The following is a 19334-nucleotide window of genomic DNA, read 5'->3' on the forward strand; positions in this document are numbered from 1 at the left end:
CTCTTTAAATAAAGCTAGAAGAGTTAGGGTGTGTCCTTCATCTTATAGGATCAGCTGACGGAGGGCCATGCCTTGTGTTTGATTTATCTTGGTATGACAGGGTTTGATTTACTGTAGAATATTGAGCATGCTCATTGCATGCATGTGAAATGTTGAAATGTCACAGAGGAGCTAGATGAATCCATATTTATGCACTCTTTGATTTAGTACTCTGTGTAATTTGATTGTCCCTTCCATAGATTGTGAATGCAGCATCTCCCTGATCACATACAGCTCATACAGCTGAAGGGAGTCACTCCTCACGTGTCTTTGATGGAGGTATAACATTAAAGCTTAATCTAAGTGGCCAAGGAAGCATCAGCATCCTACCAGGTGCCTTTGACGGTCTTCTATTTGTATCATCATGGACAGACAAATTGATCAAACTGTCCAGCAAGTCACAGCGGTCTATTTCTTCTGCGACTTACAACATGTCAGAATACATATCTAATGCTGTTTCACCACCGCCCAGTCACAGGGCTGCTGAAACCACTCTGTGCCAAGTCAGGACCCTCTGCTCTCACCATAGACTGACCCAGAGACAGACTTCTGGTTTATGGGCTGCCATTTATGTAGTCTCCAGATTGTCATTTTGGGTTTCATCATCTTTGTTTGACAACTGTGATTTCAAGAAGCCATGAAGCGCATTAGTTGGAGAAGGTGATAAAGGTTTAAATTGTTGCATCTTACTGAAGTACGAACCAGAATAAAGAGAACACTGAATGGAAACACAGAGGCACTTCTCAGCAGATTTACTTTGACATTGTTTGTCAGTTTGCTGGAGGAAAAACACTGAGGTGAAAATGGGAATCATTGGATCCGTTGAATGTGTCTCAGGTTTGGCGTTCACTTTCTTTCAACTTTGAGGAGATCAAAAGTGACCGAGCAGATCTGAAAATACAGCTGTTTCTATTTCTACATTTTATTTATCCTCATCAACCTGGTGCCTACATTTCCCATGAATCAACCTGACAGCTGTTCAGAGACCAGGTGTGCCAAGCCTGTAGTTGTTCATGTAGCCTTTAGACTCTAGCTTGAGATTGAGATTCTTCAGATGAGACGAGTAGTAGTAGTTGTTGCCGCTGGAATCCAGCACGGCTGTATCAGCTGGAGTCTGGAACGTCCACAGAAGGAGGACGTCTACAGCAGCTCAGAGGAACCTACGAGACAAGGGAGCTCAGGGACTCCAGAAAGGTCTATGGTTAGTAACTTTAATGGGACAAGGAGAGTTAAAGTAAGTGATGAGGGGGCTTGGGGGGAAGGGGGTGAGATAGGATCCCAGTGTGTCAGTTCCCCCTGCAGTCTAAGCCTATGGCAGTATAACTAAACACTGAACCTCAGGAAAGTTCATCTGCAAATCTATTTCTTATCAATTCACTCAAGAGGTCACATCTGTCATGTGTTAAACTTGGTGTGAAAAGAAACTGTACATGATCTACCATCCAGTTAGTTTAATGCTGGGGTGTTCATGGATGCACAATGCTCCACATCAGCTGCAGCCGTCTTGGTTGAAGGCCAGAGAGCCTAAATGGTGCTTTTCTATCAGTGTCAAAGAAAAGGAATCCTCTTGGTTCCTGGTCTAGTTCTCGCAGGGGTCGCTCTATTTAAACAATGAATCAGGATTAGATTCCCCCTCTTGTGTAGCACATGTACAGCTCTGTGTGCTCACTAATGGGTCTATGTGACAAAGAGTATGAATCATTGTGAAATCTAAATTAAGGTCTGAGGATGTATGAGTAACATTTTGTTACTTATCAACTGACAATGCACATATACAAATATATCATCCTCAATCTGTCCTTCAAATGCAGGAAACACCACCAATACAGGCCAGATCTGCGTTCATAAACTGTGGACACTACAAGAATGAAATAAAGTGGAGGTAGCAGCATTTGCTTTGCTGGACGTGATGAAGAAGAACTGGTGTTTGATAGGTAATCATCTCAAAACAAACATAAACTCGTCAGGGATTGTGTTCAGGTGAAATAAAAGGAGAAAGGCAACAAGAAAAAGTCTTCACATTGAGACGTCATGCATCACTTTATAAAGCCCACGGAGAGTTAGAGATGTGGTCTGTATTGTCTCTGGTATCCTTGTGCACCGTGAAGAGTATTCCTTGACTTGGTCTGTTGCTCTAATATGACTAAACACAAACTTATCTGCATTACATATACACACTGTTAGATGAACTGATAAAGGACTTGAAATCAAACATGAATAAAGGACCCAAAAACCAAATGAAACAGGAGCTAAGCCCCATCAATGATGTCACACAGGTTGGGTTAATGATATAATGAAAATGTGTTTCATTAAAAATACAAACATTGTGCCAGTTCACATCTGAGTCCATCAAGGAGCCAGACCTGTCTTTGTTTTATATCGGATTTATTCAGTGTTCAAATGTATTGACTTCTTTGTTTGTTTGTTTGTTTGTTTGTTTGTTTGTTTGTTTGTCAGTGTGACGTTGATATTAAAATGTTGAATCTGAATTGAGAAAACAGTCTGTATTCTCTGATGATGAGGCATGGATGATCATAATAAGAAATGATAAAACATTAAACTTTCTGTGAGCAACATTTATGAACGTTCCCTCATCAAGCTTTCATTATATACTCATAAAACATTTTATCACACTTGTTTTATCATTCACATTGAATTTACAGCAGGCAGAATAATGCAGCTTTGAGTCTGAAGACGACCTTTTATTTGTAAGGTGAGAGGATTGGCTGCTGCTCACCAAGATCCATTCTGAGGCAGTTTTTTCTGACCAAACAGCTCATCTAGCTTTCTTCAAATGTGTCCCTCATTCTGAATATTTGTTGTTGAAAATGTCAAGACAGACTTTTTCTTTACAGTGATATTAATCATGTGGTCTGACACTCACCCCCTGCAGAGGTTTCAGCAAATACACTTACAATTTAAGAAATTGCCTTATCACTGATAGTCTAGTCTACTTTACTAGGACACAAGGAGGCATACACTACCAGTCAAAAGTTTGGACACACCTTCTCATTCAGTAGTTTTTATTTATTGTAATTATTTTCAACATTGTAGATTAATACTGAAGACATCAAAACTATGAAATAATCTGGTTTGGCCATAATCTGGATTACAACAGTAGTCAAATAGAGCTATCCATTGTGTACTAACCCTACCTCTGAACAACACAACTGATGGTCTCAAACACATTAAGAAGGCAAGTCATTCTACAAATGAACTCTTGACAAGGCTCATGTTCATTAGAAACCATTCCAGGAGACCACTTCATGAAGCAGACTGAGAGAATACCAAGAGTGTGCAAAGCTGTCATGAAGGAAAAAGGGGGCTACTTTACAGAATCTGAAATATAAAACATATTCTGATTTGTTTAACACTTTTTGGTTCATTCAATAATTCCATATATGTTCTTTCATAGTTTTGATGTCTTCAGTATTAATCTACAGTGTTTACAATAATTAAAATAAATACAAACTCTTGAATGAGAAGGTGTTTCCAAACTTTTGACTGTGTTTGTATCGGCTTCAATCTGTTTCAAAACCATTTTAAAACTCCTCACAGGGGCTTTAAAGAAGAGTGAAGTCTGGATTTCCATTCATTAAATCCTTGCAATGAATTTGGCTGTTTATCATATGGATATATGAATAACTAGAATTCTATCTTTTGTGTTATCTTGTCCCACTTTGCCTGGTGTGTCCAAAAAGTCTACAACTGCAACTTTAAAAGATACAATCTCTGAGTCAGTACAGAAGCCAAAATGATAAAGGACATAATCCTACACTCAATTTCAGTGAGTTTAAACTGCTGGTATTAAGGACATCTTGAGAAAACTGGTAACACTCATAGACTGTATAAATAATGGACGTAGTATCCGTGACAGCACCCATCTGTTTCTGAAGCACTGTTTTGAAGCCAATCGTCGGCAGGAGCAATATTGGAAATATTGAACTCCACCTAACTTCTGTTGGGCTAGTGTGAGGTAAAGAGGCGGGCTTTGAGCCTCCTCACCAACAGCTACAGTGTCCCCGCCTATCAATCAAGTCAGCTGTGCCTCTCATAACGGAAAACTCGTAATCTAAATATCTTTGAAATTGCTGTGTTATGAAAAAATTCACCCCCCGTACAGTGTGTGCCGATCTAGAAATGAGCTATCCAGACTACACTTGTCTTTTGAACCAGGCTGTAAACATGTTTATTTCTGCTGTAAAGATCGGCTTCTTTGAATTGGTGTGTATGTGGTTTCCGGTACTTCCAGAGCCAGCGAACTGCAGTTTTTAACACTTCTGCATTGGCTTCAACCCTCTCGGCCGGAGGTTGCCGCTTGATCCAAATTCACGTCAAATTCTGCCAAATCACTGCCTGCGGCCTCTGGAGAAATCAACCATACTGATGAAACAACATGTCACTCTGAGGCATACAGTGCATGTGATGTTTTTTATTTATCACCACATACTGAATCTGTCAACAGAAAACAACAGGGTCCAAACGTCCTTCAGAAGGAGAATACAAAAACAGGTTTATTTACAGCTGGTATAAAAATGGCCTCCATCAACATCCACAGGTCACTCAGCACTCGTCGTCATTCTTTAAACTTCCACTCTTGTCTGCACATGGGGCACTGCTGCTGGACCTGCTGTGAGTTCAGCCACTTTAAGATGCAGTGCATGTGGAAACAATGGGAGCACTGACCCCAGACCAGCGGGCAGTCGTCTCCAGGAACTTTACCTGCAAAATAGGATTCATAATGATTCATTATACATGCAGAAAGAGGAGGATTCATTTACAGTTTGTCTGCATTAGTTAAAAAAATACAGTTAGCTACAAAAACAGACGAGTTAATGACAGCTATGTGTTCCCGCCTGTCAGTCATGTCCTTATTTGGGCAAAACTCGTAATCTTAATATCTTCTGAACCATTCCGTTATAAAAAATCACCCCCATACAGTGTGTAACGATAAGGAAATTAGCTATATAAACCAAAGCTGTTTTTTGAACCAGGCTGTAAACATGTCTTTTTTATTATTATTTTATTATACAGTATTATAGATGAATGGATCATTAAATGTCCCATGTTCTGATGACATCTCAGACACAGTTTGAAGTTTCAGCTTGTTTTAAAAAATGAAAGTGAGTGCATTAGTTTGAGAACAGTGCAGCTCCTCTTTCTTTAATGTTTGAAGGTAAACCATACCTAACAACATTCATTTTGGCCTCTTCCTGGTTAAGTCACTTTATTAATGGTGGTGTGCTCTTCACATTGTTATTAGCTTTTTCAATACAATACAATTTTATATATGGTGCAATAACTAGTTGAGTAGTTTTTTCCTGAGGTTCTTATTTACTCTTACTCAAGTACTTATTTCTATCAGTGCCCAAACTCCTACTTGAGTCATCATCATTGTAAAGTAACAATACTTTTACTTGAGTACTGTTTCAGTTTACTCTACCCACCACTGGCAAGGAGTACATACAGCTCCAACAATGTAAGAGACCAATACAAACATGTTAATCACAGATTCTACTGGGTTTGAATAAAGATGCAGTCTTTTTCAGAACACATACAAGGAAAAGAAAATGTCCTTGATTCTGAACCATAAATATTAATCAGAAAAGCACAGAAATCAACATCTGGCATATCTAACTTCTTATTACAGCGGTAGTGCATCTTTTGAGTGTGGTGTTTAATCCTTCATTACACTGATCAGCCTGGAAAGTGTCCCAGTGGTCAGCTTAGTAAGTGTAGCCTCGTTATGTTACTCACAGTCCGGGCAGCAGCCATTGAAAGGCATCCTGCAGATCCCACAGTTCTCATCATTGGCGACCCACAGCCAGGAGGCCACCCCGTTCCACTGCCGGATCTTCACCTTCATCCCACCTGTCCTGGACCTGTCCTGTACCTGTCCTGATCTTGGACCTGGACCTGTCTGACCAGAACCACCTGAGAACCAGAGAAGCTAACGTTATCTGGTGAGGTAGTGTTGACAAGCTATCTGCTGTTAGAAACATGTTATAGAGGAGACATCAGGTAACTTACAGGGAAGCGTGTCCTGCAGCTGTGATTCACGAGTCCAGCTCAGGTTCTTTGAAACACAGAGACAGGCATGTTATTGACACTTTGACACTCTGAGCTAAATGTGGCTAATGTTGTTAGCAGCCCGGGGAAAATGTTCCGTCTTCTTCTACGGCTGTAATTCCGGCAGCATGTGAGCTCAGAGGGAGATGTGCTGCCCCCTGCAGGCAGTTTACTGAAAGAACACATTTACTGTTGTTTCCAGCTCCTTGTTTAACACGAGAGGAGAGGGTCTCTGTCTTTCAAGAGTCTATCAACTTATTAATATAAATGTAGTTTTTGGATTTACATATTTTAATTATTTGTCACATTTAAAGGTGCAGTTGGTAGGAATGGGGTAAAAAAACTGTCCTTTTTTTTGGGCTGGGTTTGGAAAAAAAGTCATATTACCAATCAGTATTCTTCAGCAAGTGAAGTAATTTGAGATTATAGCGAAATCTCTGTGTTTCCAATGCCTTTGTATCAAGCAATGTTATTATTCCCCTCGTTCCCGTTATCACAGACCAATCAGAGCTACTGTCCGACCCTTCGTCCTGATGGTTGAGGGGCGGTCCCTGCTACGCCGTCCTGATTGGTTGCGAAGCGGCACTACTTCTTCATAGAACGTGCACAAGAAGTAAACAACGGCTGTTTTCAAACCTCCTACTATACTAGCAGTACGTACTGATTTGACCAAATTCAGTATGTAGTATGTGAACAAGAGCAACATCTGCAGTATGCCAAAACTCCCCGGACGTCTACTGATTCAGGAACATTTCACAGCATGCATCGGACCAGTCTCCCTATTGGACTGTTTCCCACCATGCACAGCGCTAACGTTACGCTTTTTCTTTTCTCTTCTTTTTTTGACGGGGGAACTCAGTTTTTAGGTGCTGTGAAAGTTGTTACATTTTTAACCTTAAATTTGGAATCCCAATACAGCATTTCCTGTAGATTTTGTGTCTTGTGTATTCTTCTTCAGTTTTTGTCAAAGTTTATCCCTGTGTTAATATATTCCCCTTTCTCTTGAAAAATAAATATTCGTATTACAATGGACCAGCAGGGAAAGGTTGTCACCCATGCAGGCCAAAAAAAAAAGGGACAACCTAAAAAAAATACAAGGTATGCACATGTGATTTTAAATGATTATTCTTATTCTTATTCTTATTCTTGTTATTTTTCTTAACTATGCACTTGTGCTGGAAATGTGTTTGTGTTGTTCATGACCATGATTAACTATATCCTGGGATTTAGGAATGCAAGTGTCAAGGGACCGGTCAGGGTGTAAGTGGGAAGCCCACTATTTTCCGTCTCACCACTATCATCATAAATTCATCCTCTGTGGAGGATCTGAAGCCTCTCACCTTTTAAGCTAAATGTCCTTGAACTGATCTGAGTGGGCAGGGATGCGATGATAATGAGGCACTCTGCTGACAGGCTGCCTGAATGTTGCCCAAGGGGGGGGGAGTAGTGCTGACCAATGCAGAGGCTGAAAAACACCAAAAACACCACTGATCCAGAATGTGACCCTGAACAGGAGGAGGGAAATGTTGAAGCTTGTCTCAGAGTGATACGTTAAAATTTTAGGGTTTCAAGTCAACTAATTCAGCTACAAAACCAGAGACCTTTCTGGAGTCCCTGAGCTCCCTTGTCTCGTAGGTTCCTCTGGATATCTGCTGCTGTGGACGTGCCAGACTCCAGCTGCTACAACTACTACTATCCATCTCACCACTATCATCTCTATCTCTCTCTTCATCTCCCTCTATCCCTCTCTCCAACACAGTCTCAGCAGATGTGTGTCTAACATGAGTCTGGTCCTGCTGGAGGTTTCTGCCTGTTAAAGGAAGTTTGTCCTTGCCACTGTAACTTGCTAAATGCTGCAAAGTGCTCTGCTCATGGTGGATTAAGATGAGATCAGACTGAGTCCTGTCTGTAAGATGGGACTGGATCTGATCCTGTCTTGATGTTGGGTCTTTGTTAATAATAGAACATAGAGTACGGTCTAGACCTGCTCTGTTTGGAAAGAGTCTGAGGAGAACATTTGTTAGGATTTGGTGCTTTATAAATAAAGATTAAATGATATTGTTTCCAACCTAAACAGTATATTGTTTCGGAAATTGAACTTATTTTTTCTATATTAAAATGTCATAAGTTCAATAGTGTTGTGTTTAATATAAATGTTATTGAATCACTTAATGGGTGTGTGTAAACCTATTCAGTGTGCTCCAGGGATGTCAGATCCAGCAGCCTCTCCGCCGTGACAAAAGGAGAATCAGAAATGCATCAGTCCTCATACATACTATGTTTATTGTCCTTGCAACAAACAGCCTTCACTGTATTGCATCAACAAACCACACACAGTCCAGACATTTCCCAACATACATCAAAAAACCCAGCAGCCACACAGCCCCTCGTGAGTACATCAAGCTTTGGTATCATTAGTCAGTTATGAGCATTAAATGGACGTCATGACATGAGGAGGTTTGGCTTGTTACTGCGCCTCAGTGAAGGTCCAACAGGGTTAGACACCTGCAGTATCACCTGTGACACTGCTGTCCACCTGTATGTGTGGGGAAACTCTTTATTCTAACATTAGGCTCAAAATAAACATCACTAAAGACACTAAATGATTTTCAGTGACTGTTTTAGCTGCAAAACTTTCCATAACAGCATCTATAGAAGCATCTATCAAACGTGCAGTACCTTGTGTTTAGCACTGAGGACAGAAAACAAGCCAAAACTCTAAATGTCATGAGAGTCTGTTGGTATTAGCCGTGTGCTGCATCCTCCCAAAGCAAAAGTACATAAAAAAAATGAGATGACACGCAGCGTCAGCATCCATAAAAAGGTCTGGGAGGAGGTATATGTGCAAAAAAAGGTGGTTACAATATAAAAGACTCCTTTTGATCTAAAATACACACAAACACACCAAAGTACAACATCGTAAAATCTAATCTTCATAAAAATGTACAACCCGAGCTGTGATCTTATAAAAACACAGGAGGAGAAAGCAGGAAAAATGAAAAGAGCATGAACGGTGAGTGAGAGCTCGGCCTCTGGAAGGCTGGAGGAATCTTCATTGATTTCTCAACCCTTCTGTCTCTTTGCTGGTGTCTCCCTCCTCCTCCTCTTCCTCCTTCACTGTGACAGGCTGAGCTCCACACTTGAGACAAAAACTCCACTCTGTCCAAAAGTTCAGGTGTGATTGTGGGTCGTGGGTGTCCTGCTTGGCTCTCATACTGTCACCTGTGACAGGGAATGTTGCGCAGCATAAAAATAACCTCCATTAGTTCAGTGAGCTGTATGGAAGTGAAATGGACTCCTACCATAGTGTTGGAGGTTCTACTGAGAATGAGCCTCTCTTTAAGAAATACCTGAAGGCAGCACAAACCAAACGTGGACTAGGTTTAATGAGCTTCTCTTCATACGTGTTTTTAAGATGGTACAAAGCTCAGCTTTAAGAAGGCTGCCACTTAGAAGCATTAATAAAAAGTCTGTGATGCAAAGTGATTCAACTTCTCAGAAATAATCCTAAACTTCATCAGCTTTCACGTATGAGGTGCCGTTTGTAAAGTTGTGCACACTGAAAATAACAGCTACATTTCTCCACATTGAGCTCTAAAATGCCATAAAAATGTGGAATGAATTTTTAAAAGTCACTTTTTTATCACATTTAGAGGAATTTTTGTGATCTTCTTCACATTTAATTTTGTTGTGAAAAATATATTAAGTTAAATCACTGTTAAATCCAAATGTTAAATAGAAATCTAAATGTTGATTGTTAGATCTAAATGTTGAATCTAAATATTAAATCCTAATGTTAAATCCATAGACTGTATAAAATATGGGCGTAGTATCTGTGACGTCACCCATCTGTTCCTGAGAGCTGTTTTGAAGCAAATCGACGGCAGCAGCCATATTGGTAATGCAGAACTCAACTAGGCAGAGTGTGACGTAGTGTGAGCCCCTTAGCCAATGGCTGTGTGTTCCCGACCGGCAGTCACGTCAGTCATGTCCTTATTTGGGCAAAACTTGTAATCTTAATATCTTCTTAACCGTCATGTTAGAAAAAAATTCACCCCCCGTACAGTGTGTGCCATTAGAGAGATTAGCGTTGTAGGGCCAAGCCGTTTTTTGAACCAGGCTGTAAACATGTTTATTAATGCTGCAAAGATCGTCTTTTTCCCATTCATGTCTATGTGGTTTCTGGTGTTTCTGCAGCCAGCCTCAAGCAGATTTTCTATGTATTGCAGTTTATAGCACTTCCGCATGGGCTTCATCATTTGAGACCGGAGTTTGCCGCTTGGTTAAATCTTAATGTTAAATCTAAATGTTAAATCTAAATGTTTAATGTTGCTCTGTGATCCTAAATATTTAGCTGATATGTAAATTCATACTCAGCGGAAATACCAAAATAAAAGCTTCATAAAGAGATACAGACTTAGCAATAGCAACTTAGCTTGTCCGTACCATAGACCGGGTCAGTTCTGACTCTGAGTGTTGTGAAATCTCTAAACGACCTCCAAAACTGTCTTTAAAACATTTTAGGGCGGTCAGTCCGGCTTTAACCTGTAGGAGTCAGTACTGACAGACTATGGCTGGGATGTCTGAATCGCTTTATGAGGCTTTTATTTTGGTACTTCCGTTCTGCTGCAGTGTGAATTTCTATTGGGTGTCATTAGTACCAAAAAGTGACTTTAAAGAATTCAGCTAAATGTGGAGAATTGTAGATGTTATTTTCAGTTATTTTCATCTTTACAAACGGAGCCCCATTTACAGGTGCTCAGCAGGCGTGGAGCAAAAAGCCTCGCACTATGAGGACGTTGAAGCTTTCAATCAACTCTGAGCTGAAGCGAAATGCAAAGCTGGTGATAAGCCCTGAGTTTGTTTAACCAAGCTCAGGTGTGTTTCATCATTGACGGCTTAGAACAGTCTCATAAAAAGGACTCCATGATTTCACTACAAGTGAAGCCTTTGGTTTTTAGTTCATGAATTCTTTATAAAGAATTCTTCTTTAAAAAGTGGTACAAAAAAAAAGTCTATATGAAATAAAGCAAGAGGACTCAAACAGACGGACCCAACAACTAAAAGACTACATGAGACACACATCACGCCTGAAAACTACAATTAAACTACAATGAAAGAACATCAGAAACTTAGTTTCATCCACAAAACATTATTTATGCCTCAAACCCAGAGTCACGTGTTATCTGCTCTCCTAAAGTGACTCCTCTCTGAGAGGTCCAGGTCCCTCAGAGGTCAGCAGGTCTCTCAGACTTTCTGCCTCTCTTCTCTTTGTTTGTAATAAATATGTGACGAGGAGAACGCTCGTCAGGAAAAGGATAAAAGAGTTCAGGAGATTTAAAGTCAGACCGAGAACAGCTGGAATACAGGCTGACAAACCCATGCACCAATCAGAAGACTGCTCTGCTGTTTGTCTGTGTGTGTGTAACTGTGTGTGTACGTGTGTGTAACTGTGTGTGTGTGTGGGTGTGTGTGAACGTGTGAGTGTGTCAGCAGTAGTCTCTTCACTGTCCATAGTTGATGGAGCTCAGGGTTGGTCTCTTCTTGGATTTAATCTTCAGAGATCCATAACGAGCCTGAGGAACAAAACACAGTCAGTGATGAGTTCATACTCAGCTGCACGATGTGAGACATGACATCAACAACATGCAACAAAATTATTCAATATGACAACAGTTTGATAATCAACATGAGAGAGAGCATGTTGACACAGTTTCTTTGTTTGTCTGCTGTTCCTCATGTTTCGTATGTGTCCCTCATAAATCCAAAAAGCTTTTTTTTCCAACACTAAGGCGTTTATCGATCGGAGGAACTTACCCCTGAACTACGTGCATTTCAACCGGTGGACCCAGGGTCTAAATTTAGTTCAGGGGTAGGTAATCTCCCCCCTAAAAAGCCCCTGCTAGGGGGGTAGTACTTTTCAAAAGTCCCGGGACTTTCAGGGGGCAGGGTCTGCAATGCTGAACGTGTCTGATTGGTAGATTAACCACAGTGTTTTTATTCTGCCCTCCGTCCACAATAACATCACACACATCTGTGATTCACTTGATTTCTCTTTCTTTCATTAGTTTTTATTTGTTCTATCTTTTTTGTATGTGTGTGTACTTTTCAAAAGAAGAAGCTGTGATTCTCTTGATTTAGCAGCTTGTAACAGTAGTCTTCTCTCAGCCCACCGTGAATGCGTCTCTCCTCCCGGTGTTACAGTTTTAAAAGTGACCCTGTAAACTGGAGACCTTCAGCTGAACGTGTCAGTGTTTGTGGAGTTTACACAGCTGTTGAAACACAGAGGGAGTTCCTGGGAATGCAAACTAGTTTAGTTTTTATTAAGATTTCTAAATATCCTCATCAGATATTTAATGATCGTCTAAAGATGTTTATGAGGGATGCATCCGGCTGAAAGTCTCCAGTTAACAGGGTGGCTGTTTAAACCAAAACACCGGTCGATCTCTGCCACGGCTTTTTGAGTTATAAAGGATTTTAAAGCCGTGTTGAAACGTCTTTGCTACTCGCGCTTATCTCCTCTCACGTGTTGATTCAGTGAATCCATCTGTGATGAAATATAGCACCATCTAAAACAGCGCCAGCTGAGTCTCTTCATGCTAACAGGCTAACTGTTGTGTTGCTCATAATGATACCTGCCTGTCCGTCTGCTTCTATGGTGTCATCTGTGATGAATGGCATTCCTCTTTGTTTTACTGCCCTCTACTGGTCTGGTGGTGTAGTGCATTTACTTTTTTTCTCTCCATACGTCACTGGCCTGATTTGCACAATCTACCCGGGACTTCAGCCCGTGGTCGAAAACGCAGACAACAATGGGGGAACAGGAACCTTTTAGTTCAGGGTAAAGTAGTAAAAGACCCCGGAACTCTTGGTCCAAATGCACCAGTTACTTGAAGTAATCTGAGGGCAGCTGACAGCCTGTGAGAGCTTTTTCTGATAGCATGGCCATCACATCCGTCCAACGGGTCAAATATATGTATGTATGCTGAGTCTGAAAGCGTGGCTTGACTTTGACGATGACTTCACTATGAATGCTTGTGTCAGTCCTCACTTTGACTTCCTCTATCCCAGATTTCATATGTAAATGTTGATAAATGATTATTTTCTGTAGCCAATAAAAATAAGACTGATGAGTAGCAGCCTCCACATCTGTACTCACATCTTTGCGGACTCTGGATCGTGTGATTTTGACGCTCTGTGATCGTCTCAGTCCTTTCTGGGTGACGGCCTCGTCTTCAGAGAAGGTTGGCTCCGCCTCTTCATCCGTCCTCTCCTCCTGGTCATAAAAGTACTCTGCAGACAGACACAGACATCATGAAACACTGAAGCATGAAGCAGACAGTAGATAATACACTATTCACTATGCTCCCATGTTTACACTGCTCTCTACAGGAGTTAAAAACAGTGATCACAACATTTAGACACCTCTGAGCCGACTCTGTCTTAAAGATTGTGTTGAGATTTCATTGGCAGCTTCCTTATAAATAATTTAGCTCCAAAATCTCACATCAGGGCCTAAACTGAAGGTCACTTTTAGGGAAAAGACTATATTGATTTCCTTCTTCACACATCTTCAGAAGCAGAAGCAGCTTCTTTTACCTGTATTCTCTCTAATGTCCAGCAGAGGGGGCTCTACTGAAGTCTAATCGTTTTAAAGCAGCTGAGAAAATGATGCTCCTTCTTTCATGGCATGTATTGTTTGCACCCTTATCTTTGGACAGAGCATCATACTGTAGTTAACTGAAGGCTTCAAACTGTGAGTGCAGGGCACTCTGTCCAGCAGAGGTCAGCAGACACACTGCAAACCCACATCGATCCCTCTGCTGGTCTCTCCTTATAGAAACACGAGTTAGAGGATTCATCAGTGGTCAAGCTCACACCACAGCTCAGAGACTTTACCACATCAGCAAGAGACTTCTCCCAGTGAGGCCAAAACCATCAGCTGCACCCAGAAAGCAGTGAAACCAGCTTCTTGCAGCACTGACCATGTCACAGGCCTCCATTATATACGTCTATATATATATACGTCTTATAAAGACAAAGCGATGTGTTTTCTATTTGTTCTGATTCTAGCTCCTCCTCTTCCTCCTCCTCCTCCTCCTCCTCCTGCTGCTGCTGCTATTGTTGTCACATCTGGAGTCTATAAGAGAAAACCTCCCACCCTCCAGAGTTGGACGCAACCTTTCCCCTCCCAAAGGAAGCAGGGTGGGATGAGATCGAGGCCAGCTTCACATGAGATTTCACATTCCAGCTCCACATCAGAAATACCATCTGAGTTCTGCACGTGTTGGATTCAAACAGAGAGAGAGAAGAAGAAGGAGAAGGAGAAGGAGAAGAAGAAGAGCTGTAGTTTTCATGTCAGAAGTGAGAGGAAAATTCAGTCCTGCTACTGAAACCGTCTCTGGTCTGGATGCAGGCGGTTCAGAGTCCCAGCCTGCTGGCACTCAGTCTGTGCTGGTCAAAGTAAAAGGAAAGAACATGCTGCAGAGACGTTCCAGGGAGGGATCTCATTCTTTCAGTGAGCCAAATTCTCTGTCTGGACTGTGGAGAACTTATTCAAGTCATTCCAGTCATTCCAGCTCTCACCGGCCGATTCTGCGGTGTAACTCTCCAATTTCCTGTCATGTAGGGAGCTGAGGGCCCGGCCAAGAGCACAGACCCGAGGCAGCTTGTCCAACCAGGCTTTTTACACTCCTGGAATGTTCCTCCAGAGAGGACGCTCACTTTGGAGCAGTCATGTCCTGAATCGTCTGAACCTGCTGCTGGGCTCGACTCTCAGTCTGACTGTGTGTGTGACTGCATGAAATCACACAGACTGATGCTGATTATTTTACCAAAAAGTCTAACAGAGAAAATGTTATATCATGGGATGCTTTGATGTTTATTTACAGGCTGATGACACCTTCAGACTGGTAGGCCAACAGGTGGTCATAATTTAGGATTTTAAGCCTTTGGTGCTTCTTCAGTAGAAGTTTAGCACATTCATGGACTGTGTGTGTGATGTCCAGGTGAACAGCTGTGTTCATCTCTAAAGCTCAGAGAGAAAGACAGACTTCTAGTGGAGAGTTTGATTTCTACTTGTTGTTTGAATTATTTCATTGCCTTGTGAGGCACTTTGAGATATCATTCTGTTAAAGATAAAATACAAAATAAACTACCTTCTAACCTACATACCAGACAAAGTTATACAGTATCTATCATTTATCAAGCAGTAGAACTTTCAGCATTGTGCATTCCCAAACAATATTTGTCTCCTTTGTTGTGCAAACAGAACTCAGATTCACGTGTCAGAACCAAGCGGCAACCTCCGTCCTCAAAATATGAAGCCCATGCGGATAAACTGCAGTGCATGGAGCGTCCACTAAAGGCTGGCTGCAGAAACACCAGAAACCCCATACACACCCATTCAAAGAAGACGATCTTTACAGCAGAAATAAACATGTTTACAGCCTGGTTCAAAAAACAGCTTCGGTCTACGTAGCTCATTTCTCTATCGGCACACACTGTACGGGGAGGGGAATTTTTTTTTCTGACTTGATTGACAGGTGGGAACACATAGCTGTTGGCTAGGAGGCTCAAACCCCGCCTCTTCACCTCACACTAAGTTTGGATGAGTTCAACGTTTCCAATATGGCACCCACTGACGATTGGCTTCAAAACAGCACTCAGGAACAGACGGGTGACGTCACAGATACTACGTCCATATTTTATACAGACTATGGTCAGAACCAAGCGGCAACCTTCGGTCTTAAAATATGAAGCTAAAAACTGCAGTTCATTGAGTGTCCACTCGAGACCGCAACAGGCAGATAAGAATCCATCACCATGGAACGATCACTCACAAGGAATCACTGGGACTATCTTGAACTGAATATAAAACATCTCTGACATTGTTTGATCAGATTAAAGCAGCATGTTTACAGACGGCTGCAGACTCACAGAGAGCGAGAGATGTCATGAGAATCACATGTTCTCCTCCTCACCAGTCTGTCTCTCTGCTGGCTGTCTGAGCTGAATACATAACAGTCTCTACTCTCTCAGTATGCTAATGTGGTCCACCAGCTCTCCGTCAACCATCCATTATTCCATCCGTCCATCCGTCCATCCGTCCGTCCATCCATCCATCCATCCATCTCTTACATCTCTGCTCTGCTACCGTAAATTCATTGCTGTCCTCTCCTCCACTCCACCCCCTACTATATTGCTCTCCATGCCTCACTGACTGGCTGTGTGTGTGTGTGTGTGTGTGTGTGTGTGTGTGTGTGTGTGTGTGTGTGTGTGTGTGTGTGTGTGTGTGTGTGTGTGTGTTTGACATTCTAGTAGCATCCCATCCAACCTCATCTCATCCCCTTTGTCTGCTGGAAAGTCATCTCCTTCTCACACACTCTCCTGCTCTCTCAATCCCCCCTTCACACTCACACACACACACACACACACACACACACACACACACACACACACACACACACACACACACACACACACACACACACACACACACACACACACACACACACACACACACACACACACACACACACACACACACACACACACACACACAGAGCCTTCATTGACAGGTCAGACAGCCTGCGGTTCTCATCAGGCAGACGAGGAAACAAAGAAAAGAAACATGAAGCAGAAGTGGAGGATGTTGTGGTTGATGTTGTGATCTGACACGAGCATCATGATGTCCAGGTGACTGACGGCCTGTTTTTCTGCTCGTGGTGAAGACTCTGAGGTTTTTCTATTTTCACAGAGACAGCTAGTGCAAAAACAAAAAAAGTGTTCGTCTATTCTTTAGTAATCTCCCCATTTCTGCATTTTACTAAACTTAAACCGGATCATCATAAACCTGAACGAGGGATCATGTGTGATGTGGTGTTTGTGGTGAGTGTGGTGATGTAGAGTCATGATCCTGTGCTTCCTGTGTGACTGTGTTTTGTTCTGATAGTGTGTCTCTTGTGTGGTTTGGTCTTATTGTGGAGCTGGTTTTGAACCATCTCTTGTGCACTTATGGTTCATGTATCAAAAAAGCATCACTTTATTTGCTTCATAGAATACAAATAAACATTCAACGGATTCATCTGTTTAATGCAGGGTCGCTTTCATCAGTTTTACCCAAGCAGCAACCTCCGGCCGTGAGGTGAAGCCAATGCGGAGGTGTTATAAACTGCAGTTCCTTAAGTGTCCACTTGAAGCGGACGGCAGAAACACCGGAAACCACATACACACCCATTCAAAGAAGATGATCTTTACAGCAGAAATAAACATGTTTACAGTCTGGTACAAAAGACGAGTGTAGTCTGGATAGCTCATTTCTCTATTGGCACACACTGTACAGGCTGAATTATTTCATAATGAGGCAGTTTCGAAGATACTAAGATTATGAGTTTTGCAAAATTAGAGGCACAGCTAACAGTGTTCCCGCCTGTCAGTCAAGTCAGCTGTGCCTCTCATAATGGAAAACTCGTAATCTAAATATCTTCTGAACCGTCGCATTAGAAAAAAAAAATCACAACCCCGTACAGTGTGTGCTGATCGAGTAATGAGCTATCAAGACTACACTCATTTTTTTAACCAGGCTGTAAACATGTTTATTTCTACTGTAAAGATTGTCTTCTTTGAATGGGTGTGTATGTGGTTTCTGGTGTTTCTGCAGTCAGCCTCAAGTGGACACTCCATGAACTGCAGTTTTTAACACTTCAGCATTGGCTTCAATTCTCACAGCCGGAGGTTGCCGCTTGGTTTTATCGAGGGATTTGCAGTCCTTTGTGGCTGCACAGTCTGGTTCTGGACATTGGTAAGCTGTGTCTAATATACCCTATTCAATGTTCTCTGAGTGCTGCATCACCTTCAGACGAGTCAGCTGGTTGGAATTTAAATTTCTGACTGAAGAAACTAAAGTCCAGCTGAAGAAGCTGGTTACTGATTGTGTGTATGATGCTTGTGAAGTAGGAGGCGAGTTCTCAACACAACCTCCTGCAGTCCGCTCTAAAGGCTTCAATGCTTCTGGCTCTGCTGCTCATGGCTGCAAGTTCATCGCTGATCTTGCACTGGTTAGAGTTTAAACTGGACCCACACACAGAACTAATATTCCCTCTAAAAGTTAAGATAACTGTTTTCAGGCGTTTGCCATCATCAGGTTTTCTTGTCGTGTGTGTAACATGTTTTATTCCCTAGAAGAAAGCAGACTTTTCCTCAAGTGTCTTAAAATTAATGTGATAACTTCATAGACAACATCAAATGAGGAAGTCCAAGGTCTGAGACTGAGTTCAAAGCTGTCTAATATTTCTGTGTGTGTGTGTGTGTGTTTGTTTTTCCGTACCAGCTTCGTCTGCGGCGTCGCTGCTCTGAGATCTCCTGATGGCCGGGTTGGCCTGGCGGGAGCTGTACTGGTAGAGCTGGTTTCCTCCTCGGTCGTCCTGCTGGCCGATCTGTGTGAGGTCGTGCATGCTCAGGCTGCGCAGCTTCTCTGTGATGGCGCCCTGACCCTGTGACACACACACACACACACACACACGTTAATATCACCAGAAAACAGCACTTGAGAGAGTGAATCCATCACACAGATGAAGTGAGTGAGTGTCGACAGACTGTTGGAAACAAATAACTCCCTCCAGGCTCTAACACTAATGTCTGTGTGGGCTTCAGCGCTGTCTGAAGGCATTATTGATCTTTTCAAATCTTCCCTCTCATAACGTCGGTCTTCAAAGACCGGCTTCAACATGCTCCAATCACACTCAGTGTCCAGGTTATTAAAGGAGCTTCTGCTGTCCTGCCATGGTTTTAATATCAAATAGAAAACTCTGTGGTCAGATGTCATGAAATCAAGCATCCAGCCTTCATTACATAACTGGAGAGCGATTATTATGTAACCACTTCAACTAGTTGTGTTAGCTTACTTAAGCTGCAGCTTTGCAGACTCTAGCCTGAGGGAAACTTTCCAAAGCCAGCACTTTGGATGGTGCCCCTCAGATCTGTGTTAGTGGTCTTTAAAGTGCTGAGACACACTAATGTTCCTCAAACACTCTATGCGCTTCAATGAGAAGAAGAAAGCTGGATAACAGAGGATGAAGGTTTCTATTCTTTATAGTTCTGAGCTGTTTGAAGCACTCGCTCCTGCCTCTCTAATTTGTTCCATGACCGCTAACACACATGTCCCGTTACAGACAGGAAGTGCTGCTTTATCACAGAGCGACTGTGGAGAAGCAGACGGATTTGTA

At 42.1% G+C, this 19334-nt stretch overlaps 2 protein-coding genes across 3 annotated transcripts in view; both read right to left on the bottom strand.

Moving 5' to 3' along the window:
* Positions 1–4451: 4451 nt before the first annotated feature.
* Positions 4452–6245, bottom strand: anapc11 (APC11 anaphase promoting complex subunit 11 homolog (yeast)). 2 transcript variants are annotated; one of them, XM_034708710.1, is made up of 3 exons: positions 6070–6245; positions 5797–5989; positions 4452–4761 (listed from the first exon to the last, which is right to left on the bottom strand). In XM_034708710.1, exons 2-3 carry the CDS (start codon positions 5903–5905, stop codon positions 4616–4618), a joined length of 255 nt encoding a protein of 84 aa, XP_034564601.1. In that variant the 5' UTR covers positions 5906–5989; positions 6070–6245; the 3' UTR covers positions 4452–4615. The 2 variants fall into 2 exon arrangements, with proteins under 2 accessions (XP_034564601.1, XP_034564600.1); XM_034708709.1 differs by having other exon boundaries at positions 5797–5973; positions 6070–6243.
* Positions 6246–8371: 2126 nt separating this feature from the next.
* The window catches only part of reep3b (receptor accessory protein 3b), a 50656-nt gene continuing 39693 nt past the window's right edge, over positions 8372–19334 (bottom strand). The window contains exons 6-8 of the mRNA XM_034708708.1: positions 18437–18602; positions 13268–13401; positions 8372–11684 (exon numbers count right to left, since the gene is read on the bottom strand). Coding sequence (XP_034564599.1) covers positions 11613–11684; positions 13268–13401; positions 18437–18602 — 372 coding nt within the window. The 3' untranslated portion in view covers positions 8372–11612. The remainder of the gene's footprint in view (positions 11685–13267; positions 13402–18436; positions 18603–19334) is intronic.

Source organism: Notolabrus celidotus, chromosome 18 (assembly GCF_009762535.1).
Source record: "Notolabrus celidotus isolate fNotCel1 chromosome 18, fNotCel1.pri, whole genome shotgun sequence".
Taxonomy (NCBI): Eukaryota; Metazoa; Chordata; class Actinopteri; order Labriformes; family Labridae; genus Notolabrus; species Notolabrus celidotus.